General features: G+C 42.2%; 1 protein-coding gene across 3 annotated transcripts in view; it reads right to left on the bottom strand.

The window, feature by feature from the left end:
- myo9aa (myosin IXAa) overlaps window positions 1–26,582 on the bottom strand; it is a 338,748-nt gene that overhangs the window by 145,532 nt on the left and 166,634 nt on the right. For all 3 annotated transcript variants that reach the window (XM_079554645.1, XM_079554646.1, XM_079554644.1), the window contains exons 3-4: window positions 4,043–4,137; window positions 3,898–3,960 (exon numbers count right to left, since the gene is read on the bottom strand). In XM_079554645.1, coding sequence (XP_079410771.1) covers window positions 3,898–3,960; window positions 4,043–4,137 — 158 coding nt within the window. The remainder of the gene's footprint in view (window positions 1–3,897; window positions 3,961–4,042; window positions 4,138–26,582) is intronic.

Here is a 26,582-nt window from a genome sequence, read left to right on the forward strand (position 1 = left end):
ACGAAAACATTGATGGAAAAGTGACAAAAAAGCGAGAAAACATTGACGAAAAAGTGATGAAAAATTGATGAAAAAGTGGCAGAAATGTGACAAGAAATTGACAAAAAATTGACGAAAAAATTACAAAAATGTGACAAAAAATGAAAAAAATGTGATAAAAATTAGGGGGAAAAAATGACAAATGTGACAAGAAATTGACTAAAAATTTAAGAAAAAATGACTAAAATGTGACAAAAATGTGATGAAAAAATTGACCAAAAAATAACAAAAATGTGACAAATAAAAAAAAAAATGAGAAAAAACTTACAAAAATGGAAAAAAAAATCTGATGACGTGACGAAAAATATCCTCTCGGTTCAGGCGGGAGTTAAGAGGTTAAGTACTTGCCGATACCGATACGAGTACAAGGCATTTTCTTCATCACACTTTTTGAAGTGAATAGACGGTTCATAGACTGACTTTTTCACTGCAGATTGGTTAGTAATTCGTTAATTTACTCATTTACATTTCCTTGAGTAAAGTGCATTACCAATAAGCTCCTCTAGAGGCGCCACATGATCAGTTTTCCCAAGCAAGAAAACATTAAGGCAATCTCATCAAAAGCTTCCGTGTAACGAGTGCCTTTTTGGTCGCCCTCAGTGTTTATTCCTGATGGTGTTTCCTCCTCCGTGAGCTCCGTGTGTTCGTCCCGTGTTTGCGTCGCTGCCGGGGGGGGGGGTGGACAGTGAGCAGCAGCTGTGTGTCCCGCTGCCCGCTGGAGTAAACGCAGGGGCGGGCGCTCTCCGACTCCGCAGTCAGTGATCCGTCTCAATAAGAGGCAGAGCGAGGCCCGCTGTGAGCCCCCGCCGCGAGGTTAAACCCCCCCCCACACACACACACACTGTCAGGGCCGCTCAGACGGACATATGTGACCATTACAGCAGCCGCAGACAGATTACAGGCACACGTGGGGAGGACAGTTTAAAACATGGAGGTAAAAACAAGCAAACATAAATAATAAGCTCCATTTTGCAGAACAGTGTAAAAATAACATATGACTTCCTCCTTTGACACTTTTACCTGCATACCGTAAATGCTCTAATAGAGGCCGGGGCCTTTATTTACTCAAGGGCATCAGGACCAGGCCTTTATTGGAACCAGGCCACAATTAGAGACAGGCCTTTATTTCTATTTGAGCAAAACGGACGACCAGGAAAACGAAGAAAAAGGAGATTTGTGTCCATTTGCACCTAAAATATCAGGTTAATTTATAAATGAACATTTCAAACCCTCTCCCAGCGGCTGGAACATTGACGCCTTTTATTTTGTCGGGACAACAGGAAGTGTTTCGTTGCTGTTAGCGGAGCTTTGACATCAGTGTCGCTGCAGGTTTCTGTTTCGTTTTTACCGCAGACCGGATTATTTGTTGTTATCTCGTGTAAAAGGCGAGTTTAGACGGAGCGTTTGTGTTTGTGATCGATCATGAGACTGACCCGAGAGAAGACGAGACGCTCGCGCTGATGGGAGGAGTTATTTTGAGGCGTGGGACTGACCTGCACACGGAGCAGCTGGACGTGCTTTGAAGACGCGATGGAGACTTTATTAAAACCCTGGAGGGTCACACGACATTTGCCCTGTTTCCAAATATGGTCACAGGAGGTTTGAAAAGTGGCTAAATCTGTGTCAAAGTTACGCTGGGATCAGCTCCTCCGCAGCGCCGCCCTCGGCCCGGGTTCAGTTTGTTACTTCCTGCACGTGAGTTTTCATTTACACCAGTATGAGACAAACTCCTAACATGGAGAATATTTCTACTGCTATAGTTTCTAATAAAAGCCCCGGCCTCTAATGGAATACAGGCCAGTATTAGAGAATTTACGGTGTTTCTGTTGCTAAATGTGACAGTGCATGTGAGTGAACACACCACCGGACTGAAGACTTCAGGCCTGCTCATGCTCCACAAGACCCAGAGCAGCTCCTGTTCAGCAGGACTTTGTTGGGCAGGGCAGCGAGAACTCTGGCTGTGATTGGCTGGATGTTTAGTGGGCGGGGTTATTTTGGCGTAAGCGGGAAGCGAGAATCCAATGTTTACGTCCGAACACCGGTGTGGAAAATGGGAGACAACATGGATAGTTCTGAGGATCGCTCACAGCAGTAAAATACTTCACTGAAGGACAAGGACACACGAATGACAACAAAGTCCTGGTGAAGAACGAAGAGGAAACAGAAGAGCCTGGGTTTTACACCTCAGACCTTCATCAAACACAGGGAAACATCACCAACATGTTCAGTGAAGGTTCTTGGATGGACCTGGACGACTGAGAGCTACACAGACGTCAAACAACATGGTTTTACCGAGTGACACGGAGGTAAACTATAACGTTTTCTAACATAATAAACCAGCGGAGATGTGGCTAAACATGAAGTTTATCTTTAAAATGTTTGCAATACCGTGACTGATACGTTTTATAATAGTTTGAGCTCAAATGGCTCGTTTTATTTCATCGCTTTATTAAACTCCCTGCTCACATTAAAGAAGCAGACACAGTCCCTACATTTAAGACTAGGCTCAAAACGTACCTCTTCGAATTAGCTTATAATCAGGTCAGTTAGGTAAAGCTCTGACCCACAGCCCGAAGTAAAGCTGCCTGAGGAGGAACACTGCTGTGGGAAGTACGGTCCACTGAGCGCGGTCTTCTTCTTCTTACTGCAGACTTTGTTTTATTAAGATACAATACTTAATTTATCTGTAGTCTGTTCATCACTATTCACATGGAGTCTCCTGTCCCCCCCCCCTCGGGAGTGCCTGTCTAGATCGAATGGAGGAACCTGCATTCTGGAATCTGAGGACTGGACGGTCTGTGATCTTGGCCCGTCTGCTGAGGGATCCTTCGGCCCTGGGTCTCTATAGCCTGTCCGTCCATGGGAGTGGATCTCTCCTTCTGTGGTTCTCCCCAAGGTTTCTCTTTTCTCCTGCCGGGTTTTTGACTTTTTCCTTGCCGTGCTGGAGAGTCTAAGGACGGGGGACGCCCACGCCGCTCGTCGCTGCCTCCTATTGGACATTATATGTGCCTGGATTCACCTGAACTTTTAAGTGTCATATTTATTGCTCTGTTTTATTGCCTTAATGTTCGGTGCAGCTGTGAGGCCACTTCTGTTGTGATATTGAGCGATACAAAACCATTCAACTTGAAACTTGAAACTTATTTCTATAATTCCTTGATTGTTTTGGCTGAAAAAGTGGGCGTGGCAGTTCGGCAGCAACACGTCTTGTGGAGTGTGAAATATCAGAGCCCAGACCAACTTTGTTCTCGTTCTTTTTGCCTCAAGAACAAGAACAAAGTTCTCGCGTCTTGTGGAGGATGAACAGGCCTTAAGGCTAAAGCACGGAAAAAAAAAAAAAAAACCTACGAAACCTACGCAGACACGAGGAGAACATGCAAACTCCACACAGAAAGGCCCCGTCCAGGTGGGAATTGCACAAGCTCTAACTGCTGTGCCACTTTGCCGGTGCGCCTTAAATCATTATCAATGCTAATGTTTAGAGACGGGGGTCCCGAATAGTTGGTTGAGTAACTGTGGTTTAAAGGACCTGATTTAAATTACAACCAATGAAAGAGGAAGCCACTAAATTACAATGTTTGTTGTGTCCAAACTCATTCCTAACTTTTATAACATATTTCTAGAATCTCAATTCTTTAGTTTATCGGCACGATCAAATTTCATGGTCACTGTCACAGAGCTGCAGGTAAACTAACCTGCAGGTTTATGAAACTGATGCAAATGCTTTGTAATTAGATGCACAATGTTTTTCCCACAAATATCTGAGTTTATCCAATGTCCTAAAGGGTGATTTCAGATTTCCCCACCTCCCTCTGTATTTCTAATCCCGTGCGAATGGGGCTTTGGCCTTTGACCCACCGTTCATTGTGCTCCTGATAGACCAGCCTGGACTTCTCCAGCAGGTACTTCTCCACGTAGGCTCTGCAAACACAAACATCACAAACATCACATCAACATGACACAGAAATACATTACATACGTCACACTGGAGCTGAACTCTCACCCTCGCACTGTCCCGCTCTCCTGGTAGTTCACCTGGATGAACTTCCCGAACCGGCTGGAGTTGTTGTTATGGGCCGTCTTGGCGTTTCCAAAAGCCTGAGGGAAACAGAGACGAGACGCACGGTGAATAAGCCACTCCCACATCCGGTCACAAACAAGACTCAGAAATGGTGTTGAAGGCTGATATCACACATCGGGACATCCCTAACGCGGTCCTGAGGTATAAGTAATCAGCTCCATGAGGAAAGGGTCAAACGTGTGGAGTGGTTTGTGTTCGGGTTTTGTTGTGCGGCTGCCTGAGCGAGAGGGGAAGCTGCTTTTGCCAATACAAGAAGTTATAAAGTTTCTTAAAGTGGAATAACAAAGAGATATAGGGCAGGTAATGTCTTATAACTCAAAGGTACACTGCAAAAAGTGAATATCAAGCATTAAATGAGTTGAATTGAGGAAATGTTTCTTGTTTTGAGCGGTTTTCACTCATTTAGACCGAGTTTGCTTTGCTTGTTTGAGGACATTTCAGACCAGTTCTAGGGTAAATCTCGCTTGAAATAAGAAAGTGAAACTGCCAATGAGATAAGACCAGTTTTCTTTCCCCATTGGCAAAGAAAATGACCTGAAATAAGGACGAAATGTATCGAAACGAGTCAGAAACATCTCAGAACAAGTGAAATAATCTGGGACAAATGCCCAACAACTTCTTAACCAGTCAGAACAGCTGAAATGTGGATTATTGTGCTCAAACTGAGATGTTTATACTGATCTAGTTCATTACTTTTTGCAAAGGTAGGGCATATTTTTTCCCCAATTTTCCCCCAAATTTTACCTGTTTTATCCCCATTTTTAAACTTTTTTTTTTTCAATTTTATTACGTGTTTTTTCCCAAATTTCCCCCCAAATTTCCCCAATTATAATTTTTTTTCCCCCCAATTTTTACCCAATTTTTTCATTTTCTTTCCCACTTTTTCCAAACAGCATCAAAACTTGAAAATGAAACTTTTATTTATTTGGATTCCAGACTGGTATCGTTTACCCAGTCGAAAAGGTTCGAACAACGAGGAGGAGCACGGTGTGACATCATCAGGTGAGTGAGTGTAACAGGAAGTGGCAGCTTTGTTTTGTCCTTCAGTGGGTTTTTAAAGCAAACATTTGAGGCGGTGCATCCAAACCCAGAAATGGAGCGTCTGGATCATGGGTAATATACAGAAAAGTGAACCCTGGGTTTCTCTCTCAGGATGTGTGAGGCGTTCATGTAAAACAGGAGGAGTCAGCGCCAAGCATCACTACAAACATTTCGATCACATGTTTTCCAAAGATCTTAAACATAATACAATAAGAAAGACGTTTATTTCAAGTATCTAAGCGCTAAATGAAGCCTGAGCGAAATGGGTTTAGGCTGAAGTCAAGACTTATTCTGCAGAGGAAAATAGGTTGTATAAGTAAGGATTAAACACCTCGGAGCTGCGTTAGACGGTTCTAACGCCCGACACAGTGTTGTTCCTCCTGCATTATAACGTCTAACGCGGCTCCTCGTTGTTTAATCCGCTTATACCAGGGTCCCACAAACCTAACATTTATAATAAATGTGTTTTTCATTGACTAAAGTCACTAAATCTGCCAGACTACGGGACTATTTTGTGTGGGTTATTAGCCGGTCACTGAAGGCTGGTCTCAGAGCGAGTCATTCTCCGCAGCTATTACGAGGATCTCAGTCAGGCTCAACGACACAACATCAGCACAGAATCACAACACAACAGGACTAACCCGGAAACACTTTTCCGTGAAAAAATAACAAAAAAAATGACCAAAAAATGACGAAAAATGACAAAAAAATACAAAAAAATACAAAAAAAATACAAAAATATGACAAAAAAATACAGAAAAATGACAAAAAATGACAAAAAAATGACAAAAAATGACAAAAAGGACCGAAAAAATACAAAAAAAAATACAAAAAATACAAAAAAATGACAGAAAAATGACAAAAAATGACAAAAAATTACAAAAAAATTACAAAAAAATGACAAAAAATGACAAAAAAATGACAAAAAAAATTAAATAAAATGACAAAAAAAAGACAAAAAAATTACCGAAAAATGACAAAAAAAATGACAAAAAAATGTGACAAAAAAAAAACAAAAAAAAAATACTAAAAATAAAGGGTAATCTCCGCAGCCATTACGAGTCATTCTCCGCAGATATTACGAGGATCTCAGTCAGGCTCAACGACACAACATCAGCACAGAATCACAACACAACAGGACTAACCCGGAAACACTTTTCCCTGGAAGGAAACACCGATATGCGGCACTCGTGGGCACCAGTTATTTACCTTTTGGTTAGTCGTTATTACAGCTTTAATGCAACACTCTTACTATTGTATATGTGGATGAGAAACCAGCCTTTTTCGTGTCATATCAAATCTTTGACAGCTTTGAAGAACGGCACAACCAGGGTTAACGCTGAATCCAGCTCCGGAGTTTACCCCTCACTGTATATACGCTCGACAAACTCTTCTGGGACTGAGATTTGGTCATGATCTCAATGAGCATTTCAATCAAACTCACTGCCTGTGATCCATCTGACGTTTTAAATTCTCGTCCAGCTGATCTAATAACAGACACTTCATTACCGCAGCCAGTTCCACATCTGGACGAGTGCTGCAGTTACGCACAACAATAAAAAACAACCGCTTCCAGTAATAATAAAACGTTATCTGATTGTGCAACAGCTCCGGCTTCCAAAAACATATATCCTAACTATTCCAAATGACAATATGATTAGGTTTGAAGGAAAAGGCCAAGATTCCACAGCTCCAGCTCCAGCTTCAGCTTCTCTGGAGGAAGAATGCAGTGTTTGATATTGGGAAAGAGCCCCTGAGCCTGAGGCCTGACCACAGCCCGTCTGCTGCCCACTGTGTGACGGAGACGAGGGACGCTCAGGGGAAAAGGGGAGCTCGCCCACTTGCCAAAACAAAACCTGAACACAATTGGAAGTTTGATGTATTGGACTCACTTTCTAACCTATTGAACATGTTTTTAGGCTTGGAATTTAATGTCAGCTCTGTCTCACAATACAACGTTAGTTCCATCATTTCTTTCTTTCTTTTCATTTTTGTTTTACCCAATTTCTCCCAATCTTTTCCATATAACCCCCCTCTTTTTTCCAATTTCCGCCCTTCCTTTCCCCACACAACAACATCCTCAAAAAAACTATATCTGGAGATACTTTTCTTTCTTTGTTTTTCCCCCAATTTCTTCCAATATTTTCATGTATTCTCCCCTTCTGACAATCTTAACACACTGAGCGCCAACAATCCGTTTTTCATGATATTTGTAGCACCACAGTGTATTCTATGTTATAGCTGTGGACTCAGGCTGTGGCTCTTTTTAAAGACGAGACTCTAAGCTCTCCGTGGGTGAAAACAGTTTAATTCTTCGTTCCTCGGTTCCTGCAAAATCTAAGCTAAACAGAGGCGAGTTTGAGCAAAAATCACAGGTTTTTTTCTAGATTCGGAGATAATTAGTGTTTTATGAAACTCTCTCCTTTCTGATTAACTCCTCTCTCCTCTGACACTATTGTCATGTGAAGAGGCAAGAAGAAGAAGTAGAAGAAGAAGAAGTAGAAGAAGAAGTAGAAGTAGAACAAGAAGTAGAAGTAGAACAAGAAGTAGAAGTAGAACAAGAAGTAGAAGTAGAAGTAGAACAAGAAGTAGAAGTAGAACAAGAAGTAGAAGTAGAACAAGAAGTAGAAGTAGAACAAGAAGTAGAAGAAGTAGAAGAAGAAGTAGAAGTAGAACAAGAAGTAGAAGTAGAAGTAGAACAAGAAGTAGAACAAGAAGTAGAAGAAGAAGTAGAAGAAGAAGTAGAAGTAGAAGTAGAAGAAGAACAAGAAGTAGAAGAAGAAGTAGAAGAAGAACAAGAAGTAGAAGAAGAGGCTTTCGCGACTACACACGTCTGCGCCAACGGACCCTCTGACACCACCACACATTCACTCACACACATCATTCATCCTTCCCTATTGTGCATGTTTTTAGTGGTAGGGGAAACCGGAGTACCCGGAGGAAACCTACGCAGACACGGGGAGAACATGCAAACTCCACACAGAAAGGCCCCGTCCAGGTGGGAATCCAACCCGGACCTTCTAGCTGTGAAGCGAGAGCACTAACCGCTGCGCTACCGTGCCGCCCAAAACAGTGCCGGGTGAAAACAGTTTAATTCTTCGTGTCTCGGTTCCTGAGAAATCTAAGCTAAACAGAGGCGAGTTTGAGCAAAAATCACAGGTTTTTTTCTAGAAACTGAGATAATCAGTGTTTTATAAAACTCTCTCCTTTCTGATTAACTCCTCTCTCCTCTGACACTAACGTTATGTGAAGAGACAAATGCCAAAATATCTCAGTTTAAAGTCAATTTTCAACGACAACATTGCTGACAAACACGCGTGTTCTCGATCTCTGCATTTTAACAGCCTGGTTCTCTGATGTGAAGCCGCTCTGCTTTGTCAAACGAGCTCCAGAGAAGTGTCGGCGTTACAGCTGTTCACTACACCAGTGTTTTTCAACCTTTGTTGAGCCAAGGCACATTTTTTTCATTGAAATAATCACGAGGCACCAGCAGCAAATGTTCTCATCAAAGTGTCTTGGCGAGGAACACCGTATAGTCTCACTCGCCACAAAGCCTCAACACATCACTAATTCTCTTGTCTCAAAGAAATGAACTCCCTGATATGAAAGAGTATAATATGGTTACTCTGCCGATCACTAGACGGCATAGACACTCGAAAACGGTACATTATTTGTGGATAATAATTCACTTGTTTAAAAAAAAAAAAAAAACAACTAGGTGAGATTGGATAATTTCCCCAAGGCACATCAGACAATATCTCACGGCGCACTATTGTGCCACGGCCCAGTGGTTTAAAAACACTGCACTCCACAACACCAAGCCCCCTCAGATTAAAAAAAAGAAACAAAGAGCAATAATATTTATAAAATGTCCAGATGTGACTTTATACAAGTTTTTGACCGTCATTTATTTCAGTTCTGTTCATCACAGAGCTACAAAACCACACATCAGGTGTATTAGAGCAGTGGTTCTCAACTCTAAAACCTGGGGGTCTGGACCCCCAACGGGTCGGGAGACAAATATGGGGGGTCGCCAGATCATTAGATAAAATATGTATATTTTCATTAGCAGATAATCGAATGTTTCATGTGCTTGCTATTTGCTTGCTATAATAGTGCCATTATTTGTTCTTACTTTGATGAATTTTATTTCAGCCATTTGGTTTTTTTTTTCTTTGTTTTTGAAGAATTATGCTGACTAATGTTCCTATTTCTCACGCTGTGACCCAGGTGGGGGTCACGAACCCCTTTAACTGTTATAATGGGGGTCGTGGCTCCAAAAGGCTGAGAACCACTGTGTTAGAGTGTCTAGTTTCACAATTGAAAACAACTAAGATAAAAAAAAAAACATGTTTGGCAGCCATTTTCCCCACACTGGCACTGGAGATAAATCTGTAAATCTGCATGTCTTCCAAACCGCAGTTTTGATGTTATCTTGTATCTAGACGATACATATAAAGCCTGTTGTAGCACATTACTGAGCTGCTTGCGGTTTAATAAAGTGTGTCTTGCTCAAGGGCACAGCCTCTGCATCAGCCTGACTTTAGACATTTTAAGAATGACGATCTGAACGTCCCATTGATGGACTTTAACAGAATCCTGGACCCGCTGTGACGATCTGACGTCATCTGCAAACCAGTAAAACGTCTCCTAAGTATCTGACAGGCCATTACTTTCTTAAATCTGTCACCCCAGACCTCACTGTCCCGTTCCAGCGCGGCCACAGATACACTTCGTTCTTACACACGAGCTTTAATCGCGTTCCTGCCTTGACAAATTCCCGCCTCACATTCCCTGGAATCCGGTCTGAGTTTCCTCCACTTAGACGAGTCCTGGAATAGAGTCTCCTCGGCTCTGGACGCGCCCTCGGGTTGTGAGTCACTGTGAGCGAATCCCTCAGCGGTCCCGGCGTTTTGGAGGGGGAAGAACATGTTCCTCTGCGGTGCTGGGACCGGGGAGGGGGCGGGCGAGGTCAGACGGAGGAAGGAGCGGTGACACTTTCATTTCATCACACGGAGAAAGACTTCAGAAAGTGAAGGCTGCGGCACGTCGCGTTCCCGGAGAGACGGAATCACTTTACTGCTCAAGAAATCCAAGGAGGAGGCGGGTCAGACGAGGACGGGCCGTATCGATGGGCCGGTCAGGAGAGGAAAAGTACCTAGGTGTTCAGTTCACCTCAATGATAAACTGGACCAACGGCCTGAACAAGAAGGACCAAAGTCGCCCCCAGTGTTTTGACAACATATTTTAATTTAGTCTTAGTCTTTTGACGAAAATGTAATTCAATTTTAGTCAAGATTTAGTCAAAAAAATATCTTCAATTTTAGTCTAGTTTTAGTCGACTAAAATTGCAAGTAAATTTAGTACATTTTTGTCGACTTTTCCTTTATAATATTAATTATAATCATAATCTTGTTCCGCTGCTTCATGGAGCTGCTCCACATGAACAAAGAAGAATAAGAAGATTTTTATTTATATAGCGCCTTTCATAGACTTGGTCACAAAGCGCTTTACATGAGACAATTGTACATTCACTCCACACTCGGTGGTGGAAACTACGTTTGTAGCTTCAGCGCCCCCTGGGGGAGTCTGACAGAATTCTTTTATTACATTCATTGTGTCTTCTTGAGTGATAAACTTTTTGGTTTCTTTTTAAAAGACACTAGGTTGAAACAAACAAAGCTGTTCAATTTACCTTACACGTTTCGACGGACAAGGAACTACTTCCGTCTTCGTCAGAGGCGTCTCCCGACGTGCCTGATGCGTCTCTTATTGGGATGTTGTTATTCCCAGGTGTGGCCACACTGATATAAGCAATAAACCTGTCAGTGTGGCCACGCCTCCTGTCAGTGTGGCCACGCCTCCCGCCGAGTGGGAATAACAACATCCCAATAAGAGACGCTTCTATCTTGACCTGTTTTGGAGCTATAGAGGAGAGAGGGAGAGGCTAAATGCTAACGCCGTCTGCGCTGTGTTTACGTGACTGAAGATCAGACAGGTCCTAAAGAACTCGTCACAGCTCAGGTAAGAACATATCTCAGTGTGGAAAAACGGTGGCCTGTTCCTTTAACATTTCCATCATGTGTCAGTGTTGACCTCCTGATGAAGAGCATCAGCCGTGGTCGCTGTAATAAGCCTCATGTTTCCTTTCACATTGGCCACAGCTCAGTCCAAAAGAAAGACGTTTTTCCCCAATTCAGCCGCTCCAAGAATCCTGTAACTGTAGCGCTAGTGTTCCAATAAGCTCCAGTTTTCTTGCAACTATATCACCGAAAATCAAGACGACAACATTAAACTCTTAATCCGCGCCTTAACCGAGCGTATTTACTCCAGTTCGACTTCACCCGAATCTGAAAAGCTTCCTGGAAAAAGCCTCTCTGGCCGACCCCGGGACCAGGATGAGAGGAAACGTCTGCCGTCCATCCCTCTGGCCCGAGCACAACCAGACAAAAAAAATGACAAAAATGTGACAAAAAAAATGACAAAAATGTGACAAAAAATGACAAAAAATGACAAAAAAATGACAAAAATGTGACAAAAAATGACAAAAAATGTGACAAAAAAAATGACAAAAATGTGACAAAAAATGACAAAAAATGACAAAAAAATGACAAAAAATGACAAAAAATGACAAAAAATGACAAAAAAATTACCAAAAAAAAGACAAAAAAATGACAAAAAATAACAAAAATGTGACAAAAAAAATTCCCAAAATTTGATAAAAAACTGACGAAAAATGACAAAAAAATGACAAAAATGTGACGAAAAAAATGACAAAAATGTGACAAAAAATGACAAAAAATGACAAAAAAACGACAAAAAAAATGACAAAAATGTGACAAAAAATGACGAAAAATGACAAAAAAATGACAAAAAATGACAAAAAAAAATGACAAATATGTGACAAAAAATGACAAAAAATGACAAAAAATGACAAAAAATGACAAAAAAATGACCAAAAAAATGACAAAAAATAACAAAAATGTGACAAAAAAAATTCCCAAAATTTGACAAAAAATTGACGAAAAATGACAAAAAAATGACAAAAATGTGACGTGGAAGAGCTCGGTAGCTTCTATCTTGACCTGTTTTGGAGCTATAGAGGAGAGAGGGAGAGGCTAAATGCTAACGCCGTCTGCGCTGTGTTTACGTGACTGAAGATCAGACAGGTCCTAAAGAACTCGTCACAGCTCAGGTAAGAACATATCTCAGTGTGGAAAAAACGGTGGCCTGTTCCTTTAAGGAGACATTTCCATCATGTGTCAGTGTTCCTGAAAAAAGCCTCTCTGGCCGACCCCGGGACCAGGATGAGAGGAAACGTCTGCCGTCCATCCCTCTGGCCCGAGCACAACCAGACGCAGGGAAAACCAGGACAGTTTTACGGCCACAGGTGGATCTGTCCAAACCTGGCAGCGTCTCACAAGCAGATGCAGGATGTGTTTAAATGTACTTCATGGCGCTCGACCAACGGCGCAAACGGAAAGTATGTCAAATATCTCGGGTGAAGTTACGAGCGCTGGAATGTGTCAAAGTAAAATCAACATCGAGGGAAGATTGTGCTTCTCAAACAAAGGCAGAAGAGACTGAAATATGAACTGCAAAACATGACCTAGATTATTTTTTTTTATATGTATATAATATGTAACCATGAAACTACTGGATATTTTCATGATAGCAGTGAAAAACATACAAACAAGGATGGGAATGATGTTCTCGCAGCTCCTGTGTTCAGTGAAGCTTCCTGGATGGACAAAACCTGAACGACTGAGAGCTACACAGACGTGGTTTTACTGAGTGACACGGAGGTAAACTTTTCTAACATAATAAACCAGCGGGAGATGTGGCTAAACATGAAGCTAATCTTCAAAATGTTTTCGATACCGTGACTGATACGTTTTATAATAGTTTGAGCTCAAATGGCTCGTTTTATTTCTGTCATTCAAACTCAAATTTGAGAAACAAATCAACGCAGTCGTTAAGTCCAGTTTTTTCCACTTGAGAAAACTGGCGAAATTGAAGTCCATTTTAGCAAGGCAGCATTTTGAGACTGTAATACATGCCTTTGTAACGACCAGGTTGGATTACTGTAACGGCCTTTACGCTGGTGTGAGCCAGGGGGCGCTCTCGTTCAGAACGCTGCAGCTCGGCTTTGAACAGGGACACGGAAACATGACCAGATCTCACCGGTTTTAGCTTCTCTCCATTGGCTCCCAGTCAGATTTAGAGTTGATTTCAAAATTCTTTTCTTTACTTTTAAAAGTCTGAATGGCCTCGCCCCCACTTATCTGTCTGACCTGATTCAGCCTTACGCCCCCTCTCGTGCTCTCAGGTCAGCGGATCAGCTGCAACTGGTTGTTCCAAAAACCAAGCGCAAACTTCGGGGAGATCGGGCCTTCTCTGTTGCCGGCCCGCGGCTGTGGAACCAGCTGCCATTAGAGATCAGACCGGCCCAGTCCCTTCCTGTTTTTAAATCTCCTAAAAACGCACCTTTTTTCTCTGGCGTTTAACGCAAATTGAGGTTGCTGCTGTTGTTGTACGTCTTACCTCATATTATTTTTTACTGTAAATATTTGTATCTGTTTCTGTGTGCGGCACTTTGGCCAACTGTACAGTTTTTAAAGTGCTTTATAAATAAAGTTGGTATGGTATGGTATGGTATTCCTTGATTGTTTTGGCTGAAAAAGGGGGCGTGGCCACAGCAGCACGTCTTGTGGAGAATGAACAGGCCTTAAAGGTTTGGCTGTGTAAGCAGTGTTAATTTTGACAACATATTTTATTTTAGTTTTAGTCTTTTGACTAAAATGTATTTTAATTTTAGTCGAGATTTAGTCAAAAAAAATAATTCAATTTTAGTCTAGTTTTAGTCGACTAAAAATGCATGTTAATTGAGTGGACTTTGCATTGATAATATTGATTCTAATCATGTTTAATGTTGTTCCTCTGCTTCATGTTTCTGCTCCACATGAACAAAGCTCAGAGCTGATCCTTTAAACATGATCTGAGGCTCTTTCAGACGCTCAATACAAGTTTGGATGATTTTAGTCGAATAAAATATCTGGACATTTTAGTCACAGTTTTAGTCTCATGAGAAACTTTTAATTTAGTTTTAGTCCAATTTTAGTCACAAAAATATCACTTTGACTAAAATTAAGACTTAATATTTTAGTCGACAAAACTAACACTGTGTGAAAGGAGCATGGGAATTTGCAGGTGTTGAAGCATGTTGTGAGAGAAAATATCCATATGGGCCCAATTTACACAAGACTTACTGTACTTTATATTTGTTGTAAATAGTGAGTGTGAGTGTGGTGTTCACATGGATCGGGAAGTTTGGGCATCTCTGCTGAGACGCTGCCCCCGCGACCCAGCCCCGGATAAAGCGGAAGAAAATGGATGGATGAATGGATGGAAATGAGTTGATATTCCACCAGAAAATGGCTAAAAAAAAGTGGAAAATTGTGTTTCCCTAAATATTTAATTTCCCCCCTCATTCTATGACACGATGCCGTCTGGATCTATACTATATCCCAAACACTGGAGGGTCCGCCCCTTTGTCTTTTAACGATAAAGAAAACCGTCCCTCCACCTAAAGGCTTGGTCCGCAGAAAGAAAAAGAAAAACCGAGATACGTTTTGTGGTCTGGATCAAACTGGAAAGACAAAAGTGTTGCACGTGTGAAAAGCCCTTTAACATGAGCTCCATAAATCATGTTTTCTGTTTTCACTGGAGTTTTCCCTCCGTCACAACCGACCCAAACCTCACACTAAACCCCCGGACAGGCAGACGGAGCTCGCACGACTCTTACGCCTCACAGAATCTCGCACAGATGGAGTCTTTCCAAACAGATGGACGGATTCCAAGCGTAAACATTCTGTACTGCGCAACATTAAAGCTCAGGACGTTCACGTGGAACTGCACTCAGAGCCGTGGGGAGATGTTTTAGTGAGGGGGCGCTGAGTGACAAAATTTACCCCCAAAATACTTTTTCTGTGGATAAATCCTGTTTATTAACCTCTTAACTCCCGCCTGAACCGAGAGCGTTTTCTGCAGTTCAGCTTTACCCAAATCCTGTGGGCCAGTGTAACGCCTCATTTGAAAGACCTACAAAACTAAATGGATCTTTTTCCTCACGTCACATTTTTTTTCAGCACTTTTTTTGTTGGGCAGTCGACTCATTTTTGTCACTTTTTCGTCAAATTATTCAAATATTTTTTGTCAAATTTTTCTCACTTTTTCGTCCATTTTTTTGTCAAATTTTTTTCATTTTTTCGTCAATTTTTTTTAATCAAATTTTGTTTTTTTGGTCAAATCTTTATCAAATTTTTGTATTTTTTGTCATTTTTTTGTCACATTTTTGTAATTTTTTCGTCAATTTTTTATCAATTTTTTGTCTTTTTTTGACAGATTTTTGTCATTTTTTTGTCATTTTTTTGTCAAATTTTTATCATTTTTTTGTCACATTTTTGTCATTTTTTTTTTGATTTTTTATCACATTTTGTACGTTTTTTGTGACATTTTTGCCACTTTTTCATAAATTTTTCATCACTTTTTTGTCAATGTTTTCTCGCTTTTTTGTCACATTTCCATCATTGTTTTCGTGTCAGTTTTGGGACAAAATTTACCCCAAAATACTTTTTCTGAGCATAAATCCTATTGATTAACCTCTTAACTCCCGCCTGAACTGAGAGCATTTTCTCCAGTTCAGCTTTACCCAAATCCTGTAGGCCAGTGTAACGCCTCATTTGAAAGACCTACAAAACTAAATGGATCTTTTTCCTCACGTCAGATTTTTTTTCATTACTTTTTTTGTTGGGCAGTCGACTCATTTTTGTCACTTTTTCGTCAAATTATTCACATTTTTTTGTCAAATTGTTCTCACTTTTTTGTCCATTTTTTTTTCTCTCTTTTTTGTCAAATTTTTCTCACTTTTTTGTCAAATTTTCGTGACTTTTTTCTCACTTTTTCATCAAATTATTCGAATTTTTTTTGTCAATTTCTTCTCACTTTTTCGTCCATTTTTTTGTCAAATTTCTGTCCCTTTTTGTCATTTTTTGTAAATTTTTTGTCACTTTTTCGTCCATTTTTTCTCACTTTTTTGTCAAATTTTCGTGACTTTTTTGTCAAATTTTTGTGACTTTTTTGTCACTTTTTCATCAAATTATTCGATTTTTTTGTCAATTTCTTCACTTTTTCGTCCATTTTTTTGTCAAATTTCTGTCCATTTTTGTCATTTTTTTAAAACATTTTGTCACTTTTTCGTCCATTTTTTGTCACTTTTTCGTCAAATTATTCACATTTTTTTGTCAAATTGTTCTCACTTTTTTGTCCATTTTTTTCTCTCACTTTTTTGTCAAATTTTTCTCACTTTTTTGTCAAATATTCGTGACTTTTTTGTCACTTTTTCATCAAATTATTCGAATTTTTTTTGTCAATTTCTTCTCACTTTTTCGTCCATTTTTTTGTCAAATTTCTGTCCATTTTTGTCATTTTTTGTAAATTTTTTGTCACTTTTTCGTCAAATTATTCACATTTTTTGGTCAAATGCTTATCACTTTTTCGTCAAATTTTGGTCAATTTCTGTCCATTTTTTGTCCATTTTTTGTCACTTTTTTGTCAATGTTTTCTCACTTTTGTCACATTTTCATCCTTGTTTTCGTCTCAGTTTTGTCGCTATTTTCACACCTTTTTTCCAGAAGCTTTTGGATTGGGGTAAAGCTGGAGAAAATGTGCTCGGTTCAGGTGGGAGTTAAGGGGGTTAATATTGCCTGCAGTTCACAAACTATCCACCAGCGCCCTCAGCACCCTGGCTTCCCACGGCCTTGACTACACTGCTTACAGTTTAGATTCTCTCCAGGCCTGTGCGGCGCAGCCCGGCCTGATCACATGAGGCCGTCCGAAGCCCGCGGGACAAAGAAAAAAACAATCCGGCTCCTCATGCACTCCACAAAGAGGTCATCTCCGCCGCCGCAGTGTGTTACATCTGGATTATCACGCCGGGGTGAGGATGCCGGTCAAGTGACACTGCGGCGGAGCCCGGCGGGACAACAGAACGCTTTGTGTCTTCAGTCGAGTGGAGCGGCGGGACAGAAGCGGCATTCTTCAGGCCGACCCCGCTCCCAAATGGTTTAGGAAATTGTCACCAAATTTTTGTCATGCTTTCCTCTGAAGTGAGAGAGCGGACAAGCTGGGCAGTGTGTGTCAGCGAGAGTCCAGCAGGTTCTACACATTCATGACCTCTTCAAAGTGACATCATACGGACTGGATCATACGGACTGGATCATATGGACTGGTTCATAAGGACTGGATCATACGGACTGGATCATACAGACTGGATCATAAGGACTGGATCATAAGGACTGGATCATACGGACTGGATCATACGGACTGGATCATAAGGACTGGATCATAAGGACTGGATCATAAGGACTGGAACATAAGGACTGGATCATAAGGACTGGATCATACGGACTGGATCATTGGTGCATGAAAGCTGAAAACTATTGTCAATTTTGGCCATTTTTATGCATAAAATGTCAATACATTTTTCCCTCATACTTACATCAGTAATGCTCAGCTAAAGTCTTAGGGCCAGATCTTGTGGCGGCGCACGGGGCGGCGCTATATGTGCCATTGGCCTCCGCCACCTGTGAGGGGGCGTCACAAGAGGAGGCGACTGCACTGATGGAAACACGGCTGACATTCACTTCCTGGTTTACATTGCGCTGTCTTGCGTTCTTTCTTAAGCCTTATGCTCCGTCCACATCAAACTCGATTTGGGCGTCAAAAACGCGCGTCACGCCCGTTGTTGAACACCTGTGCTCATTCAAGTCAGACGCTCGTCACCAAGCGTCAAGACGCTCTCGACGCGCGTCAAGAACGTGGTCGTGGAGCGCGTTGGGAGGAGCATCTTGTTGCCGTTGTCAGTTATCAACATGGATGACATAGAGAGAGTGGCTTGGCTTTTATTGCTTCATAAAGCCAGACAACGTCGTCTACGGGCTCGTCGGCGCCGTGTCTGGATTCATGAGATCGTCCGAAGGTGTTCTCAGTTTGGCGAGTTTCACCATTTGCTCCAGGAGCTGCGCTCGGACGAGAGTCGCTTTCAACGGTACTTCCGCCGCTTTTAATCCTGGTGTTTAGATAAAGAAGCACTGATGTGTCTTTCTAAAAAAAAAGTCCCAGAGCGGCTGTAGCTCCGGTTCACAAAGAAGCTACGTCATCTGTGGGGCTGGCGTAGAATCTGCCCCGGTGGCTCAGCTACAACGTGCGTCACTGTGGGAGAAAGCTCCTGATTGGTCGACGCTCGCGAATTTCGCCAAAAAGTTCAACATTTCCCAACTCGAGCGTCGGACGCGCTCGACGCCCTGGAGGCGCGTCCTCCATGTATTTTAAATGTAAACCTGACGCTTTGGAGGCCCCAAATCGAGCTTGGTGTGGACGGAGCATAAGGCTCTCACAGGTCAAACTAAAAACTTTATTTACCCCATCGTGAGCTAAACCATGTTCACGTCTCCAGAGAAAAAGAGCTACAGCGTCCGCTGTGGCGGATCGGCCGCGCTCGGCGTGAACGCGAAGCAAAACAAAAGCACATGTTCACCCCCCACAACCACACAACCACACAACCGCTCTCCTGCCACACAACCACACAACCACACACCCGCTCTCCTGGAGGCGGAGTCCATCTGGTTGGAGGAAATGTGTGTCTCCACCCACTTAAATGCGCTAAGTCTGGAGTGACAAGATCACAAAGTGCTGCTACTGAGGCAACATGTCACGCTATCGTCTCCGTTTTGATGCACAAGATCAGGCCCTAAGTCTGATCTGTCTAAATGTAATTCTTTTCCCTATTCACCTGCTTGCCTTAAAAGTGTTAATGCTGCGATGTTGAGATGACTGGCCCAGTTTGTCTGCGCTGAGTCACTGCCGGCTGAAACCACTGATCCGCTGCGCCCATGGGATGTTTCCTGTGTCATTACGGGTCAAATAAATCCCATTCTGCCTCTCTCAGGTTCCTCTAACGTTGCCGTAACGCTCCTCTCTAAAAGCCCTGATCTTCATCGCCGCCCGAGCTGATGAACATACGCTACATACGCTCCGTTATTGGGCTCGTCTCAGCCGTTTCCGCCCCCGACGCCCCCGACGCCCGGGGCGATTCTCCGAGAGCCGTCTGGGGAAATCATCTGGCCCGTTTGTTTGCAGATTTGGGGGGTTTTGGGGGGTTTTGGGGGGAGGCAGGAATGTGGCGGTGCAGCTCCCCCGTGTCGTCCCCGGGATCTCTGATTATTTTTCTATTACGGGCGGCTTTCATCTCCAGCCCTGTGTCTAATGCTCTCTTCCCTCTCGGTGAAAGTCACGAGGGATTTTCAGATCGGGACGAATACCGCGCTCAGTCTCCGTGCACATCAAAAGGACGGCTCATTAAGTCTCCGCTTAATATGTGTCTTATTGTTTCATTTCGTTGAGATATTACTTTCATGCGTCTCTGATTTCACAAACTTTGAGAAGCTCGAGGTCAGACGGTCAAGACGAACGCAGAGTAAACTGTTTTTATGTTGTATGAATGGTTGTAATTAGTAAATCACCATGTTTTTTAGACCAAACGGTTTGTATTTAGTGCAGCAGTTCATATTTTCAGTCTTTTCTCGAAGCGTTTATGCTCCAGTGGATAAACTGTGAGTCTTGATCTAAAAGTGGCAAATACTTCTTCAAAAAATGCCACATATTGTGCTGTCGTCTCATGATACAACTGGCACGACCTGATAAAAGATTTGATCGTTTTTTATTAGTTAAAATCAAATTCTAAAAAAGTGAATATCAAGCATTGGCTTAAATGAGTTGAATTGAGGAAATGTTTCTTGTTTTGAGCAGTTTTCACTCATTTAGACACTTTTCCTGATCGGACCGAGTTTGCTTTGCTTGTTTGAGGACATTTCAGACCAGTTCTAGGGTGAATCTCGCTTGAAATAAGAAAGTAAAACTGCCAATGAGATAAGACCAATTTTCTTTCCCCATTGGCAAAGAAAATGACCTGAAATAAGGACGAAATGTATCGAAACGAGTCAGAAACATCTCAGAACAAGTGAAATAATCCAGGACAAATGCCCAACAACTTCTTAACTCGTCAAAACAGCTAAAATGTTGATTATTGTGCTCAAATCGAGATGTTTATACTGATCTAGTTCATTACTTTTTGCAGTGTGGACTTTTTTACCCTGAAACGTTGAGGTTGCGTTAATATAAACAGCTCATCTAAAGCAGGGGGCGCCAACCGTTTAACACCTGACGAGCTCCTTTTACACAAGCAAGACATCGGAGAGATACTGATGCTTTAGAAACACTTGTGTAAAATGCGACTTAGGTGGACTTCACTCTGGAGAATAAGTAGCCACGATGGTATTTCTAAGAAAATGACTTGAGTTTAACACAATATTGACCCAGCTGTTCAGCATGTTCAGAACAAACAGAAAATGCATCTTAAAGTTGAATTATCATGCGTATAGAGATGCAGAAAGTCACTGGCAGCTCCCGAGCTAATGTTTGGATTTCCCTGACCTAAAGTGACCTGATCATTACGACTCTTCATAGTTTCACAAACTAAAATACAAACACTTGACGCTCCAGCAGTCGATATGTTATTTTATTAGGCTTCTTTAGATATTTCTATCTTAGTTTCTGTCCCAGTCTTGATTAGTAATACATTTGCAGAGGTTAAAACTAACTCTGAATTACAGCTTGTCCATATTCACTGAGATTTACTTGGTGAAAGTTGGATTTTGAAAGCGGTGAGAATCAAAACTGGTATCGGTTCAGTATCGGATATTTGTAGCCAATACCCAATATCGTATTTTTCCAGTATCGGCTCCGATATCCGATACCAGTATTGGATTGGTGCATCCATAGTATTTATATCAGTCATCTACAGCAAAGCTTTCACATTGATATCACCTGCAGTGCCCCGCCTTCAGTCCCTCTCAGTCTCCTCAACACTCGCTCTGCTTTAACCCTGGAACAACATCGCTCAAATGCAAAACACCATCACTAACGCCGGGTGAGTTTTAATAGTGAAGATGTAAAGTTGTTTTTTGGTCGACCCATTCCTGGGACATGTGAGACTTCTCTGGTGAAGCTCAGTGTCCTCGGCACAAACAGTCACAGGAGACAGAAACTAAATATGTCTGATTCTGACTAAAATAACTCTGTGTTTCTCACTTACTGTGAGGCCAGAGACACGAACTCTGCGACAGGAGCAAAGCTGGAGTTGAAGTCGTAATATCAATCAATCAATCAATCAAAGTGTATTTGTATAGCACCTTACAACAACACAAGGAAGACCAAAGTGCTTCACAGAACGATAAAACAATATTAAAAAATCAATCAATCAAATAAGTGCGATCTAAGTCTTAAAAGCTAGTTTGAAAAGATGTGTCTTCGATCTAGACTTAAAGAGGGACGGCTCAGTGAGAACACGCAGACTGAGGGGCAGGAAAGCCCGGTACAAAGCACTGTTTGTACCGGGACCTGGGCACGTCCAGAACCATATCCTCAGAGACCGGAGACTCTGCTGATCAAACTCAGTCAGATATAACGGAGCGAGACCACGGAGGGCTTTAAAAACAAACATTAAAATTTTGAAATCAATCCGAAAACGGACCGGGAGCCAGTGCAGGGAGGAGAGGACGGGCGTGATGTGGCTGAGTCTGGATGAACCGGTGAGAAGACAGGCTTTAATATGAATGTGGCAGTGCTGAATGTCATCCTTTTAGGGGGTAAGAGCCTGATTAAATACACTAACCCTGCCCTAGCTGTCAAAGACAAAGCTGAAGCTCCTCAGAGACCCAGGACACGCAGATAAACACAGCATCATGAAAATCACATACATGTATTTGCTTGGGGGAAAAACACCCGGCAGTCGTGTTCTAGGGTTACTTCAGTGACTGCAGCTGATGGTGGAGAAAAGGTAGAACCCAAACCCTACAACAAAGCTGATGTTTATGTGGATGCTCTTCTCGTCCCTCTGACTGCGGTGGGCACAGAGAGTCAAGTGTCTTGCCGAGGGGCACGAGAACCGCCTGTGCGTTTACATCTAACCGGAATCAGCTTGATCTGGCCTGTTTCGCTCCTCGCACAGTCACTGCATTTACTCCAAGACTCTGGAAAAGCTGACGTAACGCCTCAGCATCAGCACTTACTGTCACTGCCCACACACACTGGTCTCACACACTGGTCTCACACACACTCGTCACTGCCCCGCCCTCCCCGCCTCTGGGTCACATCGAGCCGGGTCGGGGCAAATAGAAGCTGACGATGCTGGGTCTGCAGTCGCTGTGTGTTACTGAGGAGCTCGTTTCACTGGACCATCACATCTGCCTCCATCACATCTGCCTCCGAGCGACGGCCGTGGAGCGACGCCAACGAGGAGCGACGCCAACGAGGAGCGACGCCAACGAGGAGCGACCGCGATCTGGCTCCAGCACGAGCGCCCGCATTCACATGACAGCTCCAGTCGTTTACAGCGGACTCTCAGTGGACAGATACACCATCCTGCTGTTATCAGACTATTCCTCACAGCAGTACTTCCCACTAGCGCTGGGGAACGTTACTATGGTTCTTTCCCCGTACTTTAACAATACTTTTTGTGATACTTATTAGGGCTGGGCGATAACTTAATAATTTCCCTACGGGGACAATAAAGTTAACAAACAAACAAACAAACTTAAAGGGGCCTCATTTCCTCGTTATCCAGAGTGTTGCTGATTTCTGGAGATATATTTTTTTTCATGCAGTTCTTTTGTTTGAAGAGTTTTGTGGCGCTAGGCTAGTGCATGTCTATGGTATCAGCTAGCCTGCATTAAAAACACATAGAAATCCGCGCAGTAATCTTCACTTTACTGCGCGGATTTCGAACTACTCCTGGTGTTATTACGCCTTACAATATAGTCCCCCCTTTTATCCGCTTAGAAAATCCACATTGTTTAATTGTGTGTGATTATACTTTGTAGTGGAACACTTCACGTAACCATATTTAAATAGGGAAAACGTGGAAGAGCTTGGTAGCTTCTATCTTGACCTGTTTTGGAGCTATAGAGGAGAGAGGGAGAGGCTAAATGCTAACGCCGTCTGTGTTTACGTGACTGAAGATCAGACAGGTCCTAAAGAACTCGTCACAGCTCAGGTAAGAACATATCTCAGTATGGAAAAACGGTGGCCTGTTCCTTTAATTTTATATAAATAACAGGCAACAACACGTGGTCTCTAAAAGTATATGTTTTTCCCTGATGGATGAACCTCTGCAGTTTTTTAGAGTCGGCTCAGAAACCCATGAATCAAAGCGGCTCTGGTTCTGGTTCTGCCCGTCTCCAAAGGGGAAGCGTCTGATCAGACTCGACTCTCCGTCCTCTCAGATGTTGTTCCTCGTGGTTTTGTAAAAGCACAATCTGGCTGATTCGGCCTCAGCCCGCAGCCCACCGTGCTCTCCCTCATGTGGGAGCCGGAGCCGCCTGTTCCCCCGTGATTACAGCCCGGCCGCACCGACCGCGCGGGGGGGGGGGGCAGTCGGCCGGGGGGCGGGACTGTTGGAGGAGCCTCTGGAGGACGTTATCTGGGGCAGCGTCCACGGCGTCCTCCACGCGCTGACCTCCCGCTCTGTCACAGACTCTCACTGCGAGCTCAAACTCTGAGAGCAGGAGTGAATTTGAACCATTTTGCATTTAAAATAACTTATATTTGAGCAGCATCAGCTTCGTGGTCGTATAAGCTACGCAGCGGCGGAGTGATCTGCTAGAAAATAGTCCCTCAAAATGCGATCATTCATGTGATGCAGGTCAGTTATATTCCAAACATGATTCTATGGACACAGACATTTATATGGTTAGTCTGGTGTTATAAGTGATTTGCCTCAGGTGCTCTGTGGGTCACACTGTTTTTAACGCAGGCTAGCTGATACCATAGACATGCACTAGCCTTGCACTAGCTTAGCGCCACGAAACTCTTAAAATATAAGAACTGCATGAATTACAAAAAAAATAAATATCTCCAGAAATCAGCAACCCCCATTATAACAGTTAAAGGGGTTCGTGACCCCCCGCCCGGGTCACACCGTGAGAAATCGGAACATTTGCCGACATAATTCTTAACCTCTTAACTCCCGCCTGAACCGAGAGGATCTTTTTCCTCACGTCATCAGATTTTTTTTCCATCATTTTTTTAATGGGTATTCAACTCATTTTTGTAACTTTTTTGTCATTTTTTTTGTCAAATTTGTATCACATTTTTGGTATTTTTTTGTCACATTTTGTCATTTTTTGGTCACATTTCTGTTATTTTTTCATCCATTTTTTATCAAATTTTTGTCCTTTTTTTGTCACATTTTTGGTATTTTTTCATAAATTTTTCGTCACTTTTTTGTCAATGTTTTCACAGCTTTTTTCCAGAAGCTTTTGGACTGGGGCAAAGCCAAACTGGAGAAAATGTGCTCGGTTCAGGCGGGAGTTAAGGGGTTAAAAAAACAAAGAAAAAAACAAATGGCTAAAATAAAATTCATCAAATTACGAACATATAATGGCACTCTGGTAAAATAGCACACACATGCGACAATAAAATATTATAATATACGCTAAAAGAAAGTAAAAGAAGTATGTACATTTTATATACATGATCTGGCGACCCCCAAAATTTGTCTCGCGACCCCCCTGGGGGTCCCGACCCCCAGGTTGAGAACCACTGCTCTGGATAACGAGGAAACGTCAAAAATCCTGAAACATCCCTTTAACTTTGGTCTATTTCCTTTAACTAAGGACTGCTCATAAGTAACACCAACAGCTCTGGCCAAAAACATTCTGAGATTCCGGAATTCTACATTCAGAGTTCGAGACTTGGATAAGACACGTTCTTTCACGGCATCACTGGAAAAAATCAGTTGGACGTTTCGGGGGAAAACGTCGCTCGTGGAACATTTCATTTCCCGCTGGACGAGAACATCGCTTGTTGAACTTTACGTTGCTTACAGGGTTTTGAAATGACGTAATGAAACACAATCCACATCCTCCAGATCTGATGCACCTCTGCTCTGATTAAAGCGTCTCCGAGCGTCCCACAGCAGAGTGCGTGTAATGAATCAGCGTTATTAGAAGGTCCCGGGCCTGTTTGTGTTTCTTGGACTGTTTCTCCGCGGCGTCTGCGCTGTCTCCGGCTCTTCCTGTTTAGCTGCAGCCGCCGCTTCGCTCCCTTTTATTGTTTTCCTTCCACTCGCTCTGCTCCGTGTCCGTCACTGAGGGTCGGGCGTGTTCGGAGCCTTCGCTGCGACGGCACGAACACGTTTATGGCGTTTCCTGGAGCGTGTCGTGTTTACGCTGTAGGAGGAAACGGAGGATTCTGATGACGCTCCAGGTCATAATCGTGAAAGATCGTTCGAAAGTGGAATTGTTGACCAGAATAATAGCTTTGTAAACCTTTTAAGCTTATCTGCACTTAGATCATACTTTAATATCTCCTAAAATACAGCAGAACAGTGTCACTTTTTAATCGATTAAGCCCATTATTAACTGATTATTCATGAACGGCCTTAGTGTAGCCTCTGTAACATGAACAATTACTATTGTAAGGAGGCTGCCATAACAGAAGTAGCGGTGGTTTCCTTAACCTCTTAACTCCCGCCTGAACCGAGAGCATTTTCTCCAGTTCAGCTTTACCCAAATCCTGTCGGCCAGTGTAACGCCTCATTTGAAAGACCTACAAAACTAAATGGATCTTTTTCCTCACATCATCAGATTTTTTTCATCTTTTTTGGGGGGAGGAGGGGGGTATTCAACTCATTCTTGTAACTTTTTTGTCATTTTTTTGTCACATTTTTGTCACATTTTTTGTCATTTTTTATGTCTTTTTTGTAATATTTTGTCTTTTTTGGTCACTTTGTTATTATTTTGTCACTTTTTTGTCATTTTTTCGTTACTTTTCGTCACTTTTTGTCATTTTTTCGTCATTTTTTCGTCACTTTTTTGCCATTTTTCGTCACTTTTTTGTCACTTTTTTGTCACTTTTTTGTCACTTTTTTGTCATTTTTTTGTCATTTTTTGTCACTTTTTGTCATTTTTTTTGTCATTTTTTTTGTCATTTTTTTGTCATTTTTTTGTCATTTTTTCGTCACTTTTTCGTCACTTTTTTGTCATTTTTTCGTCACTTTTTCGTCATTTTTTTGTCATTTTTTCGTCACTTTTTTGTCATTTTTTCGTCACTTTTTCGTCATTTTTTCATCACTTTTTCGTCACTTTTTTGTCACATTTCGTCACTTTTTCGTCATTTTTTTATCATTTTTTCGTCACTTTTTTGTCATAGTTTTCTCACTTTTTCGTCACATTTCCATCATTGTTTTCGTCTCAGTTTTGTCGCTATTTTCTCACCTTTTTTCCAGAAGCTTTTGGATTGG

The sequence above is a fragment of the Gobius niger genome, assembly GCF_951799975.1.
Source record: "Gobius niger genome assembly, chromosome: 4".
NCBI classification, from domain to species: Eukaryota; Metazoa; Chordata; class Actinopteri; order Gobiiformes; family Gobiidae; genus Gobius; species Gobius niger.